General features: G+C 34.9%; 2 protein-coding genes across 2 annotated transcripts in view; both read left to right on the forward strand.

Moving 5' to 3' along the window:
- LOC149776669 (uncharacterized) overlaps nucleotides 1-16530 on the forward strand; it is a 44840-nt gene extending 28310 nt beyond the window's left edge. Inside the window, exons 7-10 of the mRNA XM_089941326.1 lie at nucleotides 1369-1490; nucleotides 11751-11920; nucleotides 14799-14926; nucleotides 16297-16530. Of these exons, the coding sequence (XP_089797452.1) occupies nucleotides 1369-1490; nucleotides 11751-11920; nucleotides 14799-14926; nucleotides 16297-16530 (654 nt within the window). The remainder of the gene's footprint in view (nucleotides 1-1368; nucleotides 1491-11750; nucleotides 11921-14798; nucleotides 14927-16296) is intronic.
- Nucleotides 16531-16715: 185 nt separating this feature from the next.
- LOC149776670 (uncharacterized) overlaps nucleotides 16716-18855 on the forward strand; it is a 31508-nt gene continuing 29368 nt past the window's right edge. The window contains exon 1 of the mRNA XM_089942900.1: nucleotides 16716-16866. Coding sequence (XP_089799026.1) covers nucleotides 16756-16866 — 111 coding nt within the window. The 5' untranslated portion in view covers nucleotides 16716-16755. The remainder of the gene's footprint in view (nucleotides 16867-18855) is intronic.

An 18855-nucleotide genomic window follows, 5' to 3' on the forward strand; every position in this document is an offset into this window, starting at 1 on the left:
TCCTGATCTATAAATGTTACAAGAACAACTCTTCTGGTGATTTTTGTCACTGACCAAACGTTCTACCTTACCCATGTAACCCATGTGGATGCACCTTGGCCAAATGAGCAATTAAATTTTATGGGCACCAGTTGAGGCATGAAAGCGGACTACCTCAAAGTAATAAAAAATGTGGAAACAAACTTGTCCAAGTTGACTTATAAACGTATCACATAAACTCAGACGTAAGATAATATTTGTGCAAGGACCTAATATGGAACACTGTTCAAGATGCATAGGATATTCACATCACTGGCTACAAAACCCAAAATCTCTCCAGAGCTACTGCAATCAGATAAGAGTTATGTCATTCCTGCATTTTTCAGACTTTGTAAGACTTTGTAAGACACCACAAAATCAATTGATTCATACATAATAATACAAATGCAAATAACACATCTGCTCTTACCAATCAGAGTGCTTCATTCATGTCCACACGCTCTTCCACAAGGACATTTCCATGTTTCGCATCACTGCAATAATAATAGCAGCACTTGCCATATTTCCTGGACAGAAAATATATATTTCCCAGAAAACCATGAATTAAAAATCTCCTCACATTCTTTACTTACTTCGTTAGAGCTGTGTACCACTAATGTACAGTTCCATGGGCTACCATAAAAATTTTTCCAAGTTACATCTAATGAAAGTTCAGTGTTATCCGTATAAAATATAATACTTGTTGCTATTTTCATATAATATTCGTTGAATAAGTGAGATATATTTCTATATTCTCACTTGTAGAATTTGTGTACCTAGTGTCATCATGTATTTGTATTAATGAGGGGTGTTTACAAAGAATAGCATGATGCTCCAGATGAACATGGTGCAATATTACCAAAACATAACACACATATTTTATATCTTTTCTAACAGCAGCATATACAGCTTGATTCTGCTTACATAATAATTCAGATTTTCATCAAAGAGTATACGACTTGATGAACTTAAACAAAATGAGAGGCAAAAATATTAACTAATTAAATCTGTATTTGTTTTATATGCTCACTATATTTTGCTAAAATGCAGGGTTATTTTAGTTTGAGTGGAACAAGCGATAAGAATCATGTATGTTGGTGTTTGTGTGAAGGCAACGAAATCCCATTTGTGGGGTTACATGATTTGTCTCCCCAATCAATAGAGCCTCATATCGAGACAAATAATGCAACCACCTGACTGGGATTTCTTTATTTTTGAGCAAACCCCACCATCTAATAATAATAATAATAATAATACTGACAGATATATAGCATGAAGGCAATTCATATAACCAGACCATCTCCTGGTAGTAGCAATAACATGGCGTGTTGCTTTTGTTCTTATCTGTAGGTAATCCCATACAGTCAGATAGAGAAGATGAATGATGAAGGATCTGTTAAGATTGAGTCTAGGGAGGAATTAAATCTGTTTCTACGGTTTCAGCACGACATTGGTAACATTTTCTACTTTAGGTAAGACAGTTCTTTATTATGTTTCCGTTTGGGGTGTGATTTTAACAGCTGTCAGACGCTTGAAAATTAGTTAAATCAATATGGTGTTGGTTCATAAGCTAACACCCTAAATTACACACAAAATGTATGTCCTCTACAGAGTATTCTACTAGAATCGTAAAGGTGATTGAAGAAAAAGGGACTAGTATAGAAAACAGTTTTCATCAATATTGAGAGATATGAATAATTAGATGCGCTAAGAAGTGTCAATATTGCTTATGCATGCTAACTTAGCAAATATCCTGTGAATGTTAATGTGTCATCGTTTTGATCTTCAACATTCAATGTCGGAAAGTATTACTTATGTCAAAAACAAATAAACCATTCGGAAGTCTCAGCCGTTTTCAAAACTGATGAATGGTGGCAAAGATTGATTGCAGTACGTGTGTACTTATTATTCAGTGGACCACCAATATGGTGACCATGGTTGCCATCTTGAAAGTCTTGTTATCGATACTTCTCATGGATGGATAGTCGTAATGAAACGTATTTTTCAAAAACTTATGACGTTTAACTGGTCGGAAGTAAATTTGGTGCCTCACAGCCAATATGGTCGTCTAGACACCAATGTTGAAAATATTGTTATTGCTATTCGTAAATGGAAGGTCATTGGCACTAAATGAATGTGATGCTCATTTGATAGCCAATATTGCTACCTTGGCGGCCATCACAACGATTGGACCGCTACTACTGAATGGATGGTCATATTGACATTGTGTTTTCATCAAATGACCCCTTATCTTATAGTGTTGGTCGAAAATGGAATGTTAGTTGGTGTTTCTTTTCGGTCAGTATGGCAGATTTGCAACTGCAAGGGTTCGAATCCTATCATTATACCATCTAGATCTACCATTATGTGTCATACGGCAAGGCACTTAACACTGATTGATTTGGCACTAAGGCACAAAATAATTTACGTACATTTTTGTGCTATGAACACCAATCAAGTTCAATCCCATGGCGTCCGTTATTCATTCATTACATATGGCCACAATGACTACTGCCATCTTGAACATCTTGCTATCGATACCTTTTCTGAATGGATGACCACACTGATATAATATTTTTATCCCAAAACTTCTTTGATCACTAGTTGGACATGCATGAAAATAGTTCAGATATTATATGCAATATGTCCACAATGTAAAATCTTATTATTATTCAAAATGTGTTGAATGTTGTTAACACTCAGCAGTTAATAAGAATAAACATCCTTAACCTGGATTCCTGGAAATTACTTTCAGCTAAGTACAATATTAATCCCATCGATGGACTCTTGTCATGTTAACTGGCCATAAATCAGAAGAGCGTTTATGATAATCTATTGTCCATTATTCTTCATTTGTCCATTTATCATCCATATGTTACAATTTGTGTTATCCAAATTCCTCCTAAACTGTATGGAGGATGAAATGGAAACTTTACATACACATTCATCCCAAGGTCTAATTGGTCAGAAAATGAATTAGGTGCTGCTTGGATATGATGTTGCTTATCCTTCTAATGGATGATCATATAGATTTGATGTTTTTACTAAAAGAAGAGGGGCCCCGAGTGGCCGAGTGGTCTAAAGCGCTCTTCGTTACGGATCACTGCCATCTCACCTCTGTCTGCGGCGGTTCGAGTCTAAGATTCAGCCAATGTGGGCATGTGAGAAAGCTTGCAATTAGCTTCTCGTGGGTCGGTGGTTCTTTCCGGGGTTTTCCGGCTTCTTCCTCCACCAATAATACTGGCCGCCATGTATAACCTATCGTGCTGAAAAATGGCGTTAAACCTCACAACAACAACAACAACAACAACTAAAAGAAGACTTATGATGTCTTTTTGAATCAAATGGATGAAAATAATACTGATCTTATACTGCGTGTAGCCAAAACAGCGGTAATCGTCAAATTCATGTTATTGCCACTTGTCATGTAAAGATGCTGATACCTACATAGCGTTTTATGTAAAATACTTCTTATGATGTATTAATGGTCCGAAATGAAAATGGTGCCAACATGAAATCCAGTGTGTCTGCATGATGTCCATTTTGAAAATATTCTTATATCTATTACTCATATGAACACCTCATATGGTGTTTCCAACAAATACTGTTGATGCAGTCTAGTTGGTCCTAATGAAATGATGCCAAATTTACATCCAATATGATTTCTCGAAAATATTTTTTCTTTTGTGTATTTAAAAGAACATTGCCATAATCTGACATATAATATGGCCTAACTGGTAGCCATCGTCAGATCTTGTTATCACTGCTTATTCTGAATGGATGGTAATATGGTTTTCACCTGTGATGTATCATTTTATGTGTCATTCTAAATGGAAATGGTGCAACATGTACATCCTAAAGCACAATAGCCATCTCCAAATTCCGATCACTACTCCTCTAGATTAGAAATATGTACATGGTTTTAAATGAAACTGATGCCTCTTAGACATCGAACAGGGTCGCTGTGGAGTAGATCTTGAAAATCGTATCACAGCTCCTCCTGAGAGGATGATCATATTGACATAGATCCGTCACTGAAAGACTTCTTAATGATGTTGAGTTGGTCCTACATGAAAATAGTGCTAATCTGACATTCAGCACATCTGCCATAGTTGCTGACTTGAAAGTCTTATTATCACCTTTATGGGCAGTCATGACAGCATTAGATTTTCATTGAAATCTTTTATGATGTCTTTTTTACCCTGCATGAAAACATTGCCAGTTAGACATACAGTAAAACTTCTGATGTCTTAGTTGGTCCTAACAGAAAGATCTTGGAAATCTTCTAATCACTACTCTCTAGAATTGATAATCATAGAGACAAGTGAAATTATTGGTCGGACTACTGATTAGTGATGGGAATTATCTATATAAGTCTACATTTGTTTCACTATGAACTTTTTCCAGCTTTGATTCACATCTATCATGACCAGTAATCTCTCGCACTTTTAAAGAAGTTGCTCTTTTCCAAGTGAATTAGCCTAGTAAATAACAGAACATTTGACAAAATGTATAAGCATGCTTATCTACTGCTGCCATCATTTAAAAGAACACCCACCAACCTATGCTGTAAATATCCACAGTGTCACAAAAAGTTATTGCTCACTCTAAGTAAGCACATAACTCACTTATTCTAACATGGCAACGGTTGTATATATCCATGACTGTCTCATCCCACACTTATAGTCTCATCCTACACTTATAGACAATCATTCAGGAAATCCGGTTCAATAATGTATTTTTTTAAAAATAATACAACTATCTAAACCTTTTATTATAATGCTATTCTTTTATTATAATGATCTTCTTTTCACATAATGCTAGTCTTCAGTCCAAGGTGAATTTCCTAATCCAATTAGCAATTGGAGGTTTTAAAATAATAATAACCATGGTCCTAGTCTGATGCCCTAGTTACCTTCTTCCTTCCGGATGTCATTATGTTTTGACATAGTACAATTATTATGTGTTTCACGGTACTCACTGATTGTCACTATTTCGATTGTCACTATTTCAGCTGTTTCCTGGCATAGGTGCCAGCAGTTGAATAAGCTAGCTTCTGTTGTATTTAACATTTTCTCCCCTGTCTTACCCTGAGGCTAGGCCTAAACTTGTAAGGACCTTAACATTCTTGTTTTGTGACCAGCCAGCCCTGCACCCATTCATAGACTGGTAAAACACTCTCTTAAATGAGTCTTTAAAAATCATTTCAACCAGTCTCACTCACTATGACTTACCTTGTAGTAATTAGCCGTGATTCTTGTTTGACATATAGTTTTGTCAGACTTGTGATAGAAAGGCTGAAATGTTAGCCTAAGAAAACTCTCACAGAGACAAAACAGACAAAACTGAAATATATACCGGCACAATGCAGAAATGTTTTGATCAGTTGGAAGTTTACTTACCTGGACCTGTTTACTTGCCGACACATTTAGCTGTATTAGTCTAAGATGAAATAGACGCAAGTAGAGATTTTCAGGCGTATGATGCATGGGCAGCTGTAGAGACATTAGATAATTGGCTGGTTTACTGTGACAATGAAGAGGTGCAGTAAGTATGCTAGTTGGTTAAAATGTGTACCAGATGTTCTCTTAATGATGCCTTCATACCATCGGTAACTTGGACTATGGTATTCTTAATTGTAGGCTGGTTGGCTATGTACACATTGAAGCCATCCAGCCTGAACCAGCATTAACAATGGCAATGGTAGTTCACTACTGCAAACATGCACGATTTGTCTAAAAAGGACAATAATGTGACGTGGCTACTACTCTTTAAAGTTTGCTAAATGTGCGGGTAGGAAAGCAAACTTAAGCCACTTTGGCATTACATTTTATGTCCAAACATTATTGAAACTCGCCATCGTATGGCACAGGTATGATGGGAATAAGACTCGAGTCAGAAAGGTGTCATTAAAATGGTTCGAAAGTTCCTTTCATTTCAACAGACCAAAAACAGATTGCAATGAATACCGAGCAAAACGTTTTCATGATCTCATAAACTTTAGCTCTTCTGCGGGTTATCAATTTGTTGTAGGCCACTTTTATCAATTACAACCGATGTGTATGCCTTTGCTGCCTTAAACTTTATTTAATTATTCATGACATATGTATTGACTTTATTGAAGATAAGCGTAAGCTCTTTCTTGGAGATAGATTCGTCCTGTAGTATTTTTGATAAGCTGAATGAGATTGATTTGAGCTTTGATTAAGCTAAGAAGTAGATTTCATCATTGTTGCAGGAAGAATTGTGGGCTACAAAAATTCCTCCAATTTCAATCAGACTACACATGAAGGCAGTGCTTTCAATGGCAATCTTAATTGGTGCATCACAGATTGCTGATAAAATTCCTATCCGCACCACTGCTCCCTTGGCAGGCAGGCCTATGACAGCTCAACAGAGGCTGGTCAGCTTGACTGATCGGCATATCAACTGCCAATGAAAGAAGGCCACCCATGGAGACTGAGATATCAAGAGTGATATAAAGTCCAATACCGTTTGAAGCATCATTTACCTTTATTTTGATCAGATATTTGGACCAAACCAAATATTGTCAAAACAATTGTTTATTCAGAACACGTACCTTTAGAAAAGGTTAATAGACTTCTATTTCAATACTTGTATGCTTTTACTTTATTCAAACAAATCTGAACAAACTTAGGCGCTAGCTGGATATTAGACACACCTTGTTAGAATAATTTGTCCTACTCATACAGGAGAAAAGCAATCCTCTGATATATGGACAATTAGATTCCAAATGACAACAACTTCAGTCTCGAAACAAAAACAAACAAGCAGAAGACACTGAATGTACTCTGAAATAAATCACGTGATTAGTTATTAAATAGTAAATGGCACAGCCACAAAGGTGAGTATGTACAACTTTGAACTTGTTCAATTTTGACTACGTGTGTAGTGTAAGGGACTGACCATTTATGGAGCTGGAATGTCCTAAATGCCTGGACATTTTTATTTATTTCATCACAGTTTAAATTTCTTTTATGTAAGGAATCGAATAATGGTTTTTCCTTATACAAAACATTAAAGCAAGGCAATTGCATTCAAGAATTTATCAGCTGTCTGCCCATTTAGAAAATTAAATGGCCTAGCCATAATTGTTACCACTCTATGGTCTTAAACAAAGTAACAGAAAGAAACAAAAACACATCTTTTCAAAACAACAAATAATTTAATTCTCTAAATTATAAAATGAAAATTGAAGTGGAACTTACAGCATTGTGAATCAAATCCCAAATAATCATAAACGTTATACCACAAGTATAAAATAATAGAGTAAACCAAACGAATCCCATGTAATGAATGGGTTTGATGAACCAATAGACTAGAATACGCTGAAGTGCTAACAGTCTTGATGTATCCCAATGACATTGTCCAGAAAGTCTTTGGACAAATTCACAATAATCCTCAAATAGTGTTTAGTCCAAAGAGTCATAGGAACACTTTGTAATTCCAATATATAACTTAAATAAATTATTCCTCTTAAACTAATCTAAACATAATAATAAATACCTCTGCGAACTGAAAATAAAATAAGAACAACAATAAACATAGGAATAGGAATAATTGCTCACTTGTCTTCACTTATGCATCTCCCTCTGTTATACCTCCATGACACAATTTATCCCCACTTAATGTATTTCACGATGCGTCACCGAATCACATATGTTGCAATAATAGCAATCACACTAATAGAAAACTAACCCAAACTGTACACTTGTTTATTATCAGTACTGTAAATGACCAAAATGACCTACTTATAACACTATGCTAGCATAGATCCTGGACAATAATTAGCTTAATAATACGTTGTTCATTAGTAATATAATTCACAATCATGGACAAATATTAAATGCACAAAATAGATATACATAACACTAATTAAAACAACTTCAGCGGATGTTATGGAGGCAGTGACAGTACGTTATAAAATAAGACATGGGTTTTGCTTCAAAAGATGATGGCAGTTTCCGCTTGAGGAAAAGTGAATTTTCTATTACAACGAAGCCACATTATACTCAGCAGCCCATAAGCTCCGCCATTAACAACAGAGGTTTGATAATTATTCGTAATTAATCTGAAATTAGAAATGACTAGTAATGTGGAAAATTGTCCAATCTCAGATGTTGAGTGATTTAGCGCATTCTGCATGTATGTATTTTCTCCACATGTATCCAATTAATTGTGCTCAAGCTTTTAAGGAACAAATACAACAACAAAAATCTGCCTTCATAAATATGAGTAACTTATGTGAAAATGATCTGTCAATAAGTTAATTGCAATGTTGATATATTCCATATAAATATTTTGACACAGCTATTAAAGTAGGAAATTTTCTCTATGTGACTGCTGGAGCATTTTGTTATTGAGAGCAACAAATATGGAAGCTAGTTTATTTAATTAGTATTTGGCATGTTTCTGTATATAGCTACCGTTACTGTGGCCAAAACAAAACAATGTCTAGTAAGATGTCACTTGTCTAAAGTACCAATTACAAAATTTGCAGTTTTCATTTTGTGTACTTGTAGACCTATAACCAATTGATTTTTAATACGATAATTCTGATGAGTACTTCAAAATGTTGACGTGTTAAACATTGCAAAAGCAAAATTTGTTTAACGTTAATTAGCTTTTTAACATTAAGGTTTAAGCTCACCTTGGTGAAAGAGTCTTCAAAGCATAATCCAAATCACAAAAAGCATTCATGGCAGTAACAACATTTTGACTTGGTATGAATGATGAAGCCGCTAATTGTAGAAACTGACACAATGGGGGAATTCTTGTAATATTACCAAAGTTGGTACAAACACAAACCAAAAAATGCTTTCTAATGTTAAGTGCTATTGATTATGATAATGCGTACAGTAGAGATTTGGATCCATTATTTTGTGAGAGAGACAGGAACATTATGAAAAACAGTTAATGATCTGGAAATGCATATGAACAGGTACATTTCATGTTTCTGTATTATGCATATAGACAAATAAACAGGGGAAAAAGTAAAATGTTGATTTCATCTGATCATGATGTATACTTGGTAACATATAATTGATGTATAGTATTTTCATAAACCACGTTTTTATATGACTATACTGGTTCGGGTAAGTTTTGAGATTTTGTATTTTGATGAATTACTTATAATTTCTGTTGGTGAATTGTATCAAAACCGGAATTAATTTTGATACATGTTCTACGGAAAGGGCGCCAGATGATCGAGTTCTACAGACATCATTGTTAATATTCAAGGGTTGAGTTATGTCTTTTTAAGTAGTTCGGAGCATGACTGTTGTCCATTTTAAACAACTATTCTTATCTCGCTCTCTCTCTCTCTCTCTCTCTCTGTGCATTAACAAATAATCATTCTTTAGGCGATCAGACAGATGCAAGGCAATGGAAAACAATAAGCTGATAATTGCAAAACATTTGACACTAGTAATTAGTTCACAAGTTAGTCTTTATTTCACTGTATTGTTTTCTTTTACAAGAATCAAACATTTGAATAGCCTGCTGTTATAGAGTATCATTTTCTTATTCCTGAGTACACTGTTTATTGGGAGCCCCGAGTGGCCGAGTGGTCTAAAGCGCTCACCGTTCCGGATCACTGCCATCTCACCTCTGTCTGCGTGGGTTCGAGTCCAAGGCTCGACTAGCATGGGTACGTGGGAAAGCCTGCCAGTAGCTTCTTGTGGGTCGGTGGTTCTTCCCTGGGTTTTCCAGGGTTCTTCCTCCACCAGTTATACTGGCCGCCATGTATAGCCTATCTTGTGCTGAAAAATGGCGTTAAACCCTAGAACAACAACAGCATTGTTTATTGTCAGCACAATGGCAAAAAAAATAAATCAGCAGAAGAAATGATGTTATGCCTCTTGCTTTTCAGTTCGCACATGAAATGAACACGTCGATGGCAAAGAAAACAGCCATGTTGATGATGTCCTCTGTGCAAGGTTATTATGTTGCACATGAGCTTTAATCTTTGAAAAGCATACTCACGATGCTTCACGCATCTCGATGACATTTTGCAACCATTTGTGATTTAAAAAGTTATGCTTCTTTGATAATAAATGCAAGCTAGTTTTACGTTTAAAACATATGACATCATGATAATACTTTTATTGCAATAAATGTTGTCTTTGTGTGCACAAACCACCAGAACAAGGCTTTTTCTAGTTTAATGAAGAATTGTGCATTTTGCTGTTGAGAACGTATGAATGGGGTAACCATACAAACTTATGAGATCGTTTTTACATCAGTCAAGTATCAATGCAATTTTATCATTAATTTGTGCAACAGTTGCCATTTTTTCACTGCCGAAATACAATATCACTGCCAATCATATGATAATTTAAAAGTATTGTGTGCCAACTGCATTATAAATAAGAATACGAATGCATTGGTAAATTCTGATAGGATAATATGTATTAAAAATGCAAAACAATTGATTCATTGCACAAAATATATTACTACAGTTTTCAAGCCATTGTCGGTATGTTAATGTTATTTCAGATTTGGATTGTCATGATGTATCGTACATTATTTTTGCTTGAAATAGAAAATATTTATTATGAATAGAATGATCACGTTTTCTCCGTGACAAAAGCCAATCGTTCCCGGACAACATACTTAGAGCAATGTTTCTTCATATCTCTCTTTCTGTCTCTCTCTCTACCTTGTTAGATTATGCTTGTATGGGTTGGTGGCAAAGAGTAAATTATGCACATTTTATCGAGACCATGTCCTCTCCGCAGTGGTCTTCGGGTGCAACTCTGCGAGAATGTGTGGTGTGTGAAGAGCAATTCTTCATGAGATTCCATGCTAACTCCACCAGGACATGTGGGGAGATGGTGGAATGGTTTGTACTCAATCCTGCCACTGTGTCTCATCCCTCACCCCAAAGCTTGCGGATTTAAAAAATCAAGTGCGCTGTCCTGTATTGAAGGCTTCCTATATTATTTATATTTGAAACTCTGCTACCGTTACTACTACTCTTCCAACCACATATCTAGCATGAAGTGTTTCATCTGGTAAGGCTTTTTCATAAGTGAAGGTAGCAGCAGCATGTGTATGAGCGGCAGAGGCTGTTAACAGAAGTACAGAGGGTGTCCAGGTCAGGTTATGTTGTATAATATATATATATATATATATATATATATATATATATATATATATATATATATATATATATATATATATATACGATAAAGATAATGTTATGTGAAAACTAATCCGTTTAAAATTGAGTGGATGGCGTTGTCTTCAAGACATTGCCTTCACATCTTCCCAGCAGATGTTTTTGTTTTTGTTGGTTATAACAGAACTTTCAGCACATTGTTTTAATGCTGAAGATAAGGGCGTTAAGGACATCTTCCAAGAACACTAATGTAAATGTCCCTAGCTGACCCAGGTCAGTATTTGATCTGCCAATCTAGGATTAAAAATCTGATGCACTTACAACCTAATTACCGCTGCTTGCCCCATATCTTGCAATTCTGGAATGCTAAATTTACATGACCATTAAGCACCTGTGAAATGTAAATTATTATTTCTAGGATGGATATATGGTAATTCACATCAATCTAAAATGTGTAGAAGAGTCTGCTTAAGAAAGACTATTTTCATTCTCAAATGTTCAGAGTTTCACTATACATTCTGTGGAATGTAAAGTGTCTAACTTAACCGTTTTTTAAAGTGGTCCCCACAATTATTGTTATAAATTTCAGGACTGAGGGATTAATGGAACAGATCATGCTTGACCCACAGTGGCTGATTGATGCCCTGAGGACCCTTATCACAGCCGAAGAATTCATCATAAAGAAAATAAAAAAGCCGATTGTCATACAACAGTGGCGTGATTTCAAGGAAACTGGAAAGCTGACTCAAAAACTAATAGGTTAATGAATCACCGCAACTTTAATATGTGTTTCATTAAGAAAGATATTTTCTGCAGTCATTAAAGACTCCGAAATGCATGATTTTCAAAAGTTTCATTTTGTTTGCATTTCATTTGCTTTTTCTCGCATTTTAGATTTGCGTTTCACAGATCATATTTGTTTTTGTTTTTTGTTATTGTCGCAGAGATGCATTTTCTTAATGGTCGTTTAGGAATGATGTGAAAATGCTTATACTGAACTTAACTTCTTCATTTTTGAATGTTATTTTTACAACTGGGCATGGCTATCAGTACTGATTCACAGTGAATTTTAATGATTATTGCAAATGCAAAAGATACAAAAGAAAGCATTTAACTTACAATAAATTAAAAATTCACCTTTACTGCAAATCATGTTAAACGTAGTTGCAGAGCATTTGTCAATGATTACTCTTTCTCAATTTGGTTTATTACAAACAATAATTGTGCAGATACAGCCACTAGTGATGATGATATCAGCCACTAGTGATGATGATATCACATGAATATCAGACATGTGTCGAACATTTCACAGCTTGTAATGGGTGAAAATTAAAGAATCGGATTCTTGATTATCATACAAAAAGGGTTTTCAACCATGGAGATTTAACATGGAAATAACCACTTTTACAACCATTTCAGAAATGCGTTTGTATTTTATAATGTACTAGTCTACTTTTTGTATTTGCACTCAGTATTTCTTCAACTGAAATTGATTCTCGCTATTGCATTCATTCAGCATTCTATTATGTGCTAATCCTGCATTCCATTTTTATTTCACTGATAAAATACATATTCACATTTCATGCTTTGTGTCATGAAAAAGATAAAGTTTTGGGATGACACTGAGTCCTGCATAAAGTATGATATATCTAGAGAGAAACATGTATGCTGTAATTAATTATATTCAAATCAAAATGGCTAACAGGTTTATGCCAGACAATTGCATGTGTGTGGAACAAAGGAAGGCTCAATATAATCTATCCATGCGTAATCGACATGCTTTTAAACACATTCTTTTCCTCCAATTCCTCGCCCAAGTGTCACAACCCAGCCTGTTACATATATTATATTTCCTCCTGCAATTACCACATGTATGAAATATCATTCCAAAGCATCTTGAAACTTATTGCATTTACGTATAACCGACTTTACAACTCCTTCCGAGGACCCATTGGGTTACAGATGCTTTTAGAGATGGCTATTGCAAGGACAATCTTTATACTAATTTTGATGAATTTCCTTTTTCAGATCATTAAGAGTAATTGACAAACAAAATGACTGACAGACATGCAGATGCACAGACACAAATAATAGCACAATATCCTTCTTGATGTATGTCGACATCATTTCTATTTGCATAAAGACTGCAGTAGCAGGTCACTCAAAACTATTGATATTATTTTATAATGATGATGTTGGCAAAGTATGTTGAACAGCTTCACAAAATAGAGTTTTGATTCTATTTAATAATCAACTTGAAAATTTAGTGAAAATATGACTTTGGACAATAAATAGGAAAATAACCAAAAATGTCTTGCATTATTATAACCTATGAACTCCTCATCAGTAAACAGCACCAGAAGGCACAATTTATCATGATATAAGAATGTCCCTCCACCTGCCCATCTGTCGAGTTCACTTTTGTGTATAATAAAATAAAATTGTTATATATAATATAACTTGGTCCAAACTTTGATGGCTTGCACTTGGGGTAAGAATCAAGACTGATTTGTAGCTAAACAAATATCAAGTACCACAGCTACTGTGAGTCAAAGTAGAAAATTGGTTTGCAAACAATTTGGGTTCCACATCACCAATCTTTAACTCTTTATCAGTTATGTAGATGACATGCATCTGGGGAATCAAAAATACTTTGAATTGTTTTGATTAAAAAGTCAAAGGTCAAGATTGCTTTGACTCACAGAAATAGTATGTTGGCTCACCAACTTTAAAATGTAAGTCGCTACCAAACTCTGAGAGTTATTTGGATATGGCGCAGGAGATGCTATTAATCGGGAGTTGGCGTGGCGGGTGAGGGGAGGTGAAAGGTCAAATATCAAGGTAACTAAGCTATATCAATATGAAGAAACCAGTTTCTACTTAATAAATCTAGTTTTGCATCATATACAGTTATAAAACATTGCAGATGATTTTCACATGTGGTAGGAAAGAACTCTAAAATATATAGGTCAACAGTTAAGATCAGCGTGAAAAAAACAAGAAGACGAAATTCTGTAAATTATTTTATTTCTTGCCACTTAATATCAACAAATTTAGAGGATTACTTGCTGGTATGTAAATGACACAGAAGGTATATAAGGTACATGGTTTAGGTTAGGGAGCATAAAACATTTCAATTACTATAAAAGGAACAGTTGATTTCTACTTTAAAACTTGTGTTCTGTGCCATCTTTTAAAAGAAAAAGTAAAACGAATTGCTTGCCTGTTTGGTAGGAACAAACCTATTGCTTACAGATTTAGTAAAAGTAATTGCCAGGGTCATTTCGACTCGTGGTCATTGATGTCTAATGACAGCCATGTAAGTGCCTGCATACAAAATTATTAAAAATGGGGGATATATTGAATACCCCATTCACTGAACCCTTGCTCTGCAATTATGAATAGTTGTTGTCTAAACAACGTTCTGAGCATAAGAGTAATGAGTGCATGTAACAAATTCACGCAAAATGCAAAGCATTTTAGATCTTTCTCGTAAATATTGATAGCATTGCCATACTATAGAAGTCAAATAAAAAGTAAAATAAACAGCGTTATATTCATTTAGGCATGTATTTGGACTTAAGTTACAAAAAGTCAGTAAATGATTACTTTAAACTATAATGTATTCTATTTTTAGATGCCATCTGGACAAAGGAAATTTACCCTGATTTCCATGACTGCAAAGAACTCATCTTACGTATTATGGAGAAGTTAAACATAATTGCCAGGCCAAGGTCATTCATTAAAGCTGGAGATGAGACTAAGGTTAGTTACACAAAATTATCTAAATTCCTCTTCATTTAATAATGTTGCAAATTATCTCACTCATTCTGGTTTTACTCCTGAAATATTATCTGATATTGCCTTGTTGTTAGAATGAGACTATAGCATGATTTATATAAAGCTATTTGACTGTCTAAACAAAGAAATCGAGATTTCAACCTATGAAGCATGTAATTAAAATAGCAAGATACAAGCTAATATAAAACGAAAGGGTTAGCAAATTTTAAATATGTAATGTAAGTAATGTGCAGCAAGATAATTGAATCTTAGTGTGTGTTTATTTTTAATGTAGCTTTAACAATTTTAGTCATATCGCTACAATGTCTGCAGTATCGCAGTGTACAGTGATGTTTAGCACTGGGGCATCATGCCTTAGACATGTAGCATTATGTCCCACCCGGTCGCATTATCCTGGCACCAGGCTGACCAGTCCTAACACTTAGCTCTTAATGCTGAGTGCCACGCGAGGCAGCTGCTAGTACCATATTTATAAGTCTTTGGTATGACTCAGCCATTGTATGATCTTGCGACCTACCACATCGGAGGTTGACACTCTAACCACAATGGCTACATGAGCAACATTTGTATTTTAGAAGGTTCCCTGTAAACATTATGCATCATGAGCTGTGCATCATCAAATACACTATTTTATTATTTTCCTTCAAAATGTACTACTGAGGCAATTCAACAATATGTTACAGGGCTGATTATGTCATGCGAGACTTAAAATGCGGTATAAATGATGCTGATATACCATGAAATATAATCAATCTAACAGGTACAAAAATAGCAAAACCCTCTAACAGTGTCATCTTCCAACCAACTCCAAAGCAATTTACTAACATAAAACAGAAACATTCTGAAATCAAGTCCTTTGAAATTCATACAATGAAGCTGATTCAATATCAAATATGGAGGGCATTGCTAAAAATAGATCCAACTTCCACCAACATCTCATCAAGAACACTTAATAGATTTTGGTTGTACAAAACTTGACAGAAAATATGTTGGTATGAAGGTCTTTAAAGTTTTGTACAAATTAAATTTATTTGTCATTGTATATGGCCACAAACCAAATTAACAACGACCAGACAAAGATAGTCATGCAAACATTCTGTTCAATTTTTCTTGCATGAGACTGTTTTGATATCAACATACAGTGTGATTTCAGTCACTCTTTGTCACTTGTTGAAGTTAACTTTAAATGCCTCTACATATGATACAATAGACAACATTACTTGTTCTAGCGAATTTACTCATGTTAAGCAAAGATAAGTGACAACAAAATTATGGCAGTAGACCTCATGCTAATACTTTAATTTTGTATTCAACAGTATTTTTAATACTTACAGGTTGAGAATTATTTCATTTCTCCATGTATGCTTACCGAAACAACACCAGAAGAGGTCATCTCCCCCAAACAACATTCTGAAATGGAGACCTCTTCAGTCCTGTGTTTTAACTTCACAGGCAAATTCCTGCCATCTCCCATTTTTCATCGGCTCCTTGCTGCCTGTGTGGCACAATGGCCCATTGCCAAGAAGAAGTCTAAAAATCTAATCTTCTGTGGATGCTGCGTTTTTTAAATCGATGCTTGTCACAGACTCACTCTGTATTTCAAGGACTATGTTATTTTTGCCAGAGTAGATAAAATGAGTTTATGGAACAAGACACCAGACTCTGAAGTTTGTATCAAAGTTAGGGAAATGATTGATATCCATTTGTCGGTAATCATTGGATACCTGTGCCACAACCTGAGGTTTGAGAAGAATATCCTCTGCCCACGGTCAAAGGCAGACAGTTTGCATGACATGTTTCCTGTGTTAAAGCTTCAGAAAGAGAAAGAACTGCGGTGCTCTTCTCATGACGATGAACACATTGTTGTGTCACATGACTTGTTGAAGTTCTGGTTCAAGGATGAGGTAGGTTGTAACTTTGTTTATACGCACTATTACAATAGTAAGGGCATATAATGTTACCCATGCCTCTCTGTCCGCGCATCAGTATGCAACATATAATGTAATAATTGGCTTTATATACAAGGGAAAACCTGAAGCTACTTCATATGCATTCACGAGTAACATTATTATTTACACAGCTCACTTGATAACACAGTACCCTAATAAATCGCGAACTGCTTATAAAGTCGGCATCGATCCTGTTTTTATATAAAGAAAATATAAAAAAAAATTGGCCCCAATGTATTGAACGTGAAGAAAATCATGATCTGAACTGGTAAATCAGACCTTGATATACCACTTGTTTTGTCATTAGAAATATCAATTAGTGCCCAAAAGGTAAGAATGCACATTATGAAATTCACAACTTTTAATTTTAAAAAATTCATATATTTAGTTAGAGTTTATTGAAAAATATTTTCTTAGTAATATATGGTGAATATATGTTGAGACATCTATCATCGAAAAATTATGGTAAATACTGAGAGGTGGCAACATTCAAAGAAATGAAAACAATTATATATGTCTTATCAGGTGAAATTAATATTTTATTCTCTTATTTCTATGTTATTGTGTGCAGTATACCACGGCATGTTCTCTTTTTTAAAACATCAAAAGAGTCAGTCAATCATCACATGAATACCTACAAGCAGTCAAATTAAGAGACGGCCGTGTTATGATCCATAGCTTATTGAAAGGCTTGTTGCACTTTAAAAATAAAAAAGAGACCCGTGTTGTTTTATCATGTTAAGTATGTATTTTGTATCAAACCAAGTAAAAGAAGTTGAAAAGTTATCCAAATCCTAGCTGCATAGGTTGCTGTGGTCTGTTTCATGTCTCAGAATCAATCTATTTTATTTGAACAATCAAACATGGTTTTAAATATTACATACGTCATTAAAGTATATATGAATCAGTAATGTATCATCGCCATTTGTAAATGAGATCACTGAGAGCAAAGGAGTCAAGCGAAAGGCATACTCGGTGTAGGAAAAGCTTTGTATTATAAATAGGGTTCAGAATGGTGAAACAAGATCGAAAATTTATAGTGAACCTAAAATTGCCGAGTCAACACTAAGAGGTTGGCTCAAGGATGGGAATAAATGTTTGGATGTCTTGCTTTCTCTGGATTACAACGATGGCTCCAGACAAAAATAAGCATGTATTACAAACGATATGGAATTAGATGATGTTATCTACAGCAAAGCCAGCAAGGTGTCCCTATATCTCGAACAATTTTCAAGATAGAAACAATGATAACAAGCATAAATAATGCATCTTATTTCACCTCAATCCCTGAATGTCTTTGGAGATTCCAGTACCAACATGGAATAAAACAGAATGTATTGTCAGGAGAGATATGTTCGATGAACTAGGCAGATACATGCAATTATCGAAACTAGTCCTGAGAAATATTCAGCCATGAGGGATATGCGGATGGACAGGTTTTCAATTGCAGTGAGTGTGGTATCTGATTATCGATTCATGCCAAAACGAAACTCTAGCTAGCAGAGATGACACATGCAAAAAGACAGCTTCCAGTCGAACTAAGAGAGAATAACACTTTTGTTTTGTGTGAATATAACTAGCACAGACAAGACGAAACCATTATGTGTTAGAAAACATGTCTCCTCATTTCCATCACATGAACGTGGACAGCCTTCCATTTGTATATACAAATAGTGGAAATACTATGATTTGTGCACCTGTATTTACATACTGGAATTTCAAGTTGTTTGTCCCCATCATCATAAACCAAAAGTGATCTAGGGCCTTTAAGAAGAAAGCTCAACTGTTGTTAGATAATTGTCCAGCTTCCTCCAGTTGATTCACTTTTAGTAAGAGATTGAAAGATTCGTGTGGAATATCAGCATAAAAACATAACATCTATAATCCAGCCACTCGACCAGGGAATTATCAGCACTTTTAAGCAGAGTTACTATCAGCTATTCA

The sequence above is a fragment of the Sinohyriopsis cumingii genome, chromosome 18, assembly GCF_028554795.1.
Source record: "Sinohyriopsis cumingii isolate HCF-2022 chromosome 18, ASM2855479v2, whole genome shotgun sequence".
In the NCBI taxonomy this organism is placed as follows: Eukaryota; Metazoa; Mollusca; class Bivalvia; order Unionida; family Unionidae; genus Sinohyriopsis; species Sinohyriopsis cumingii.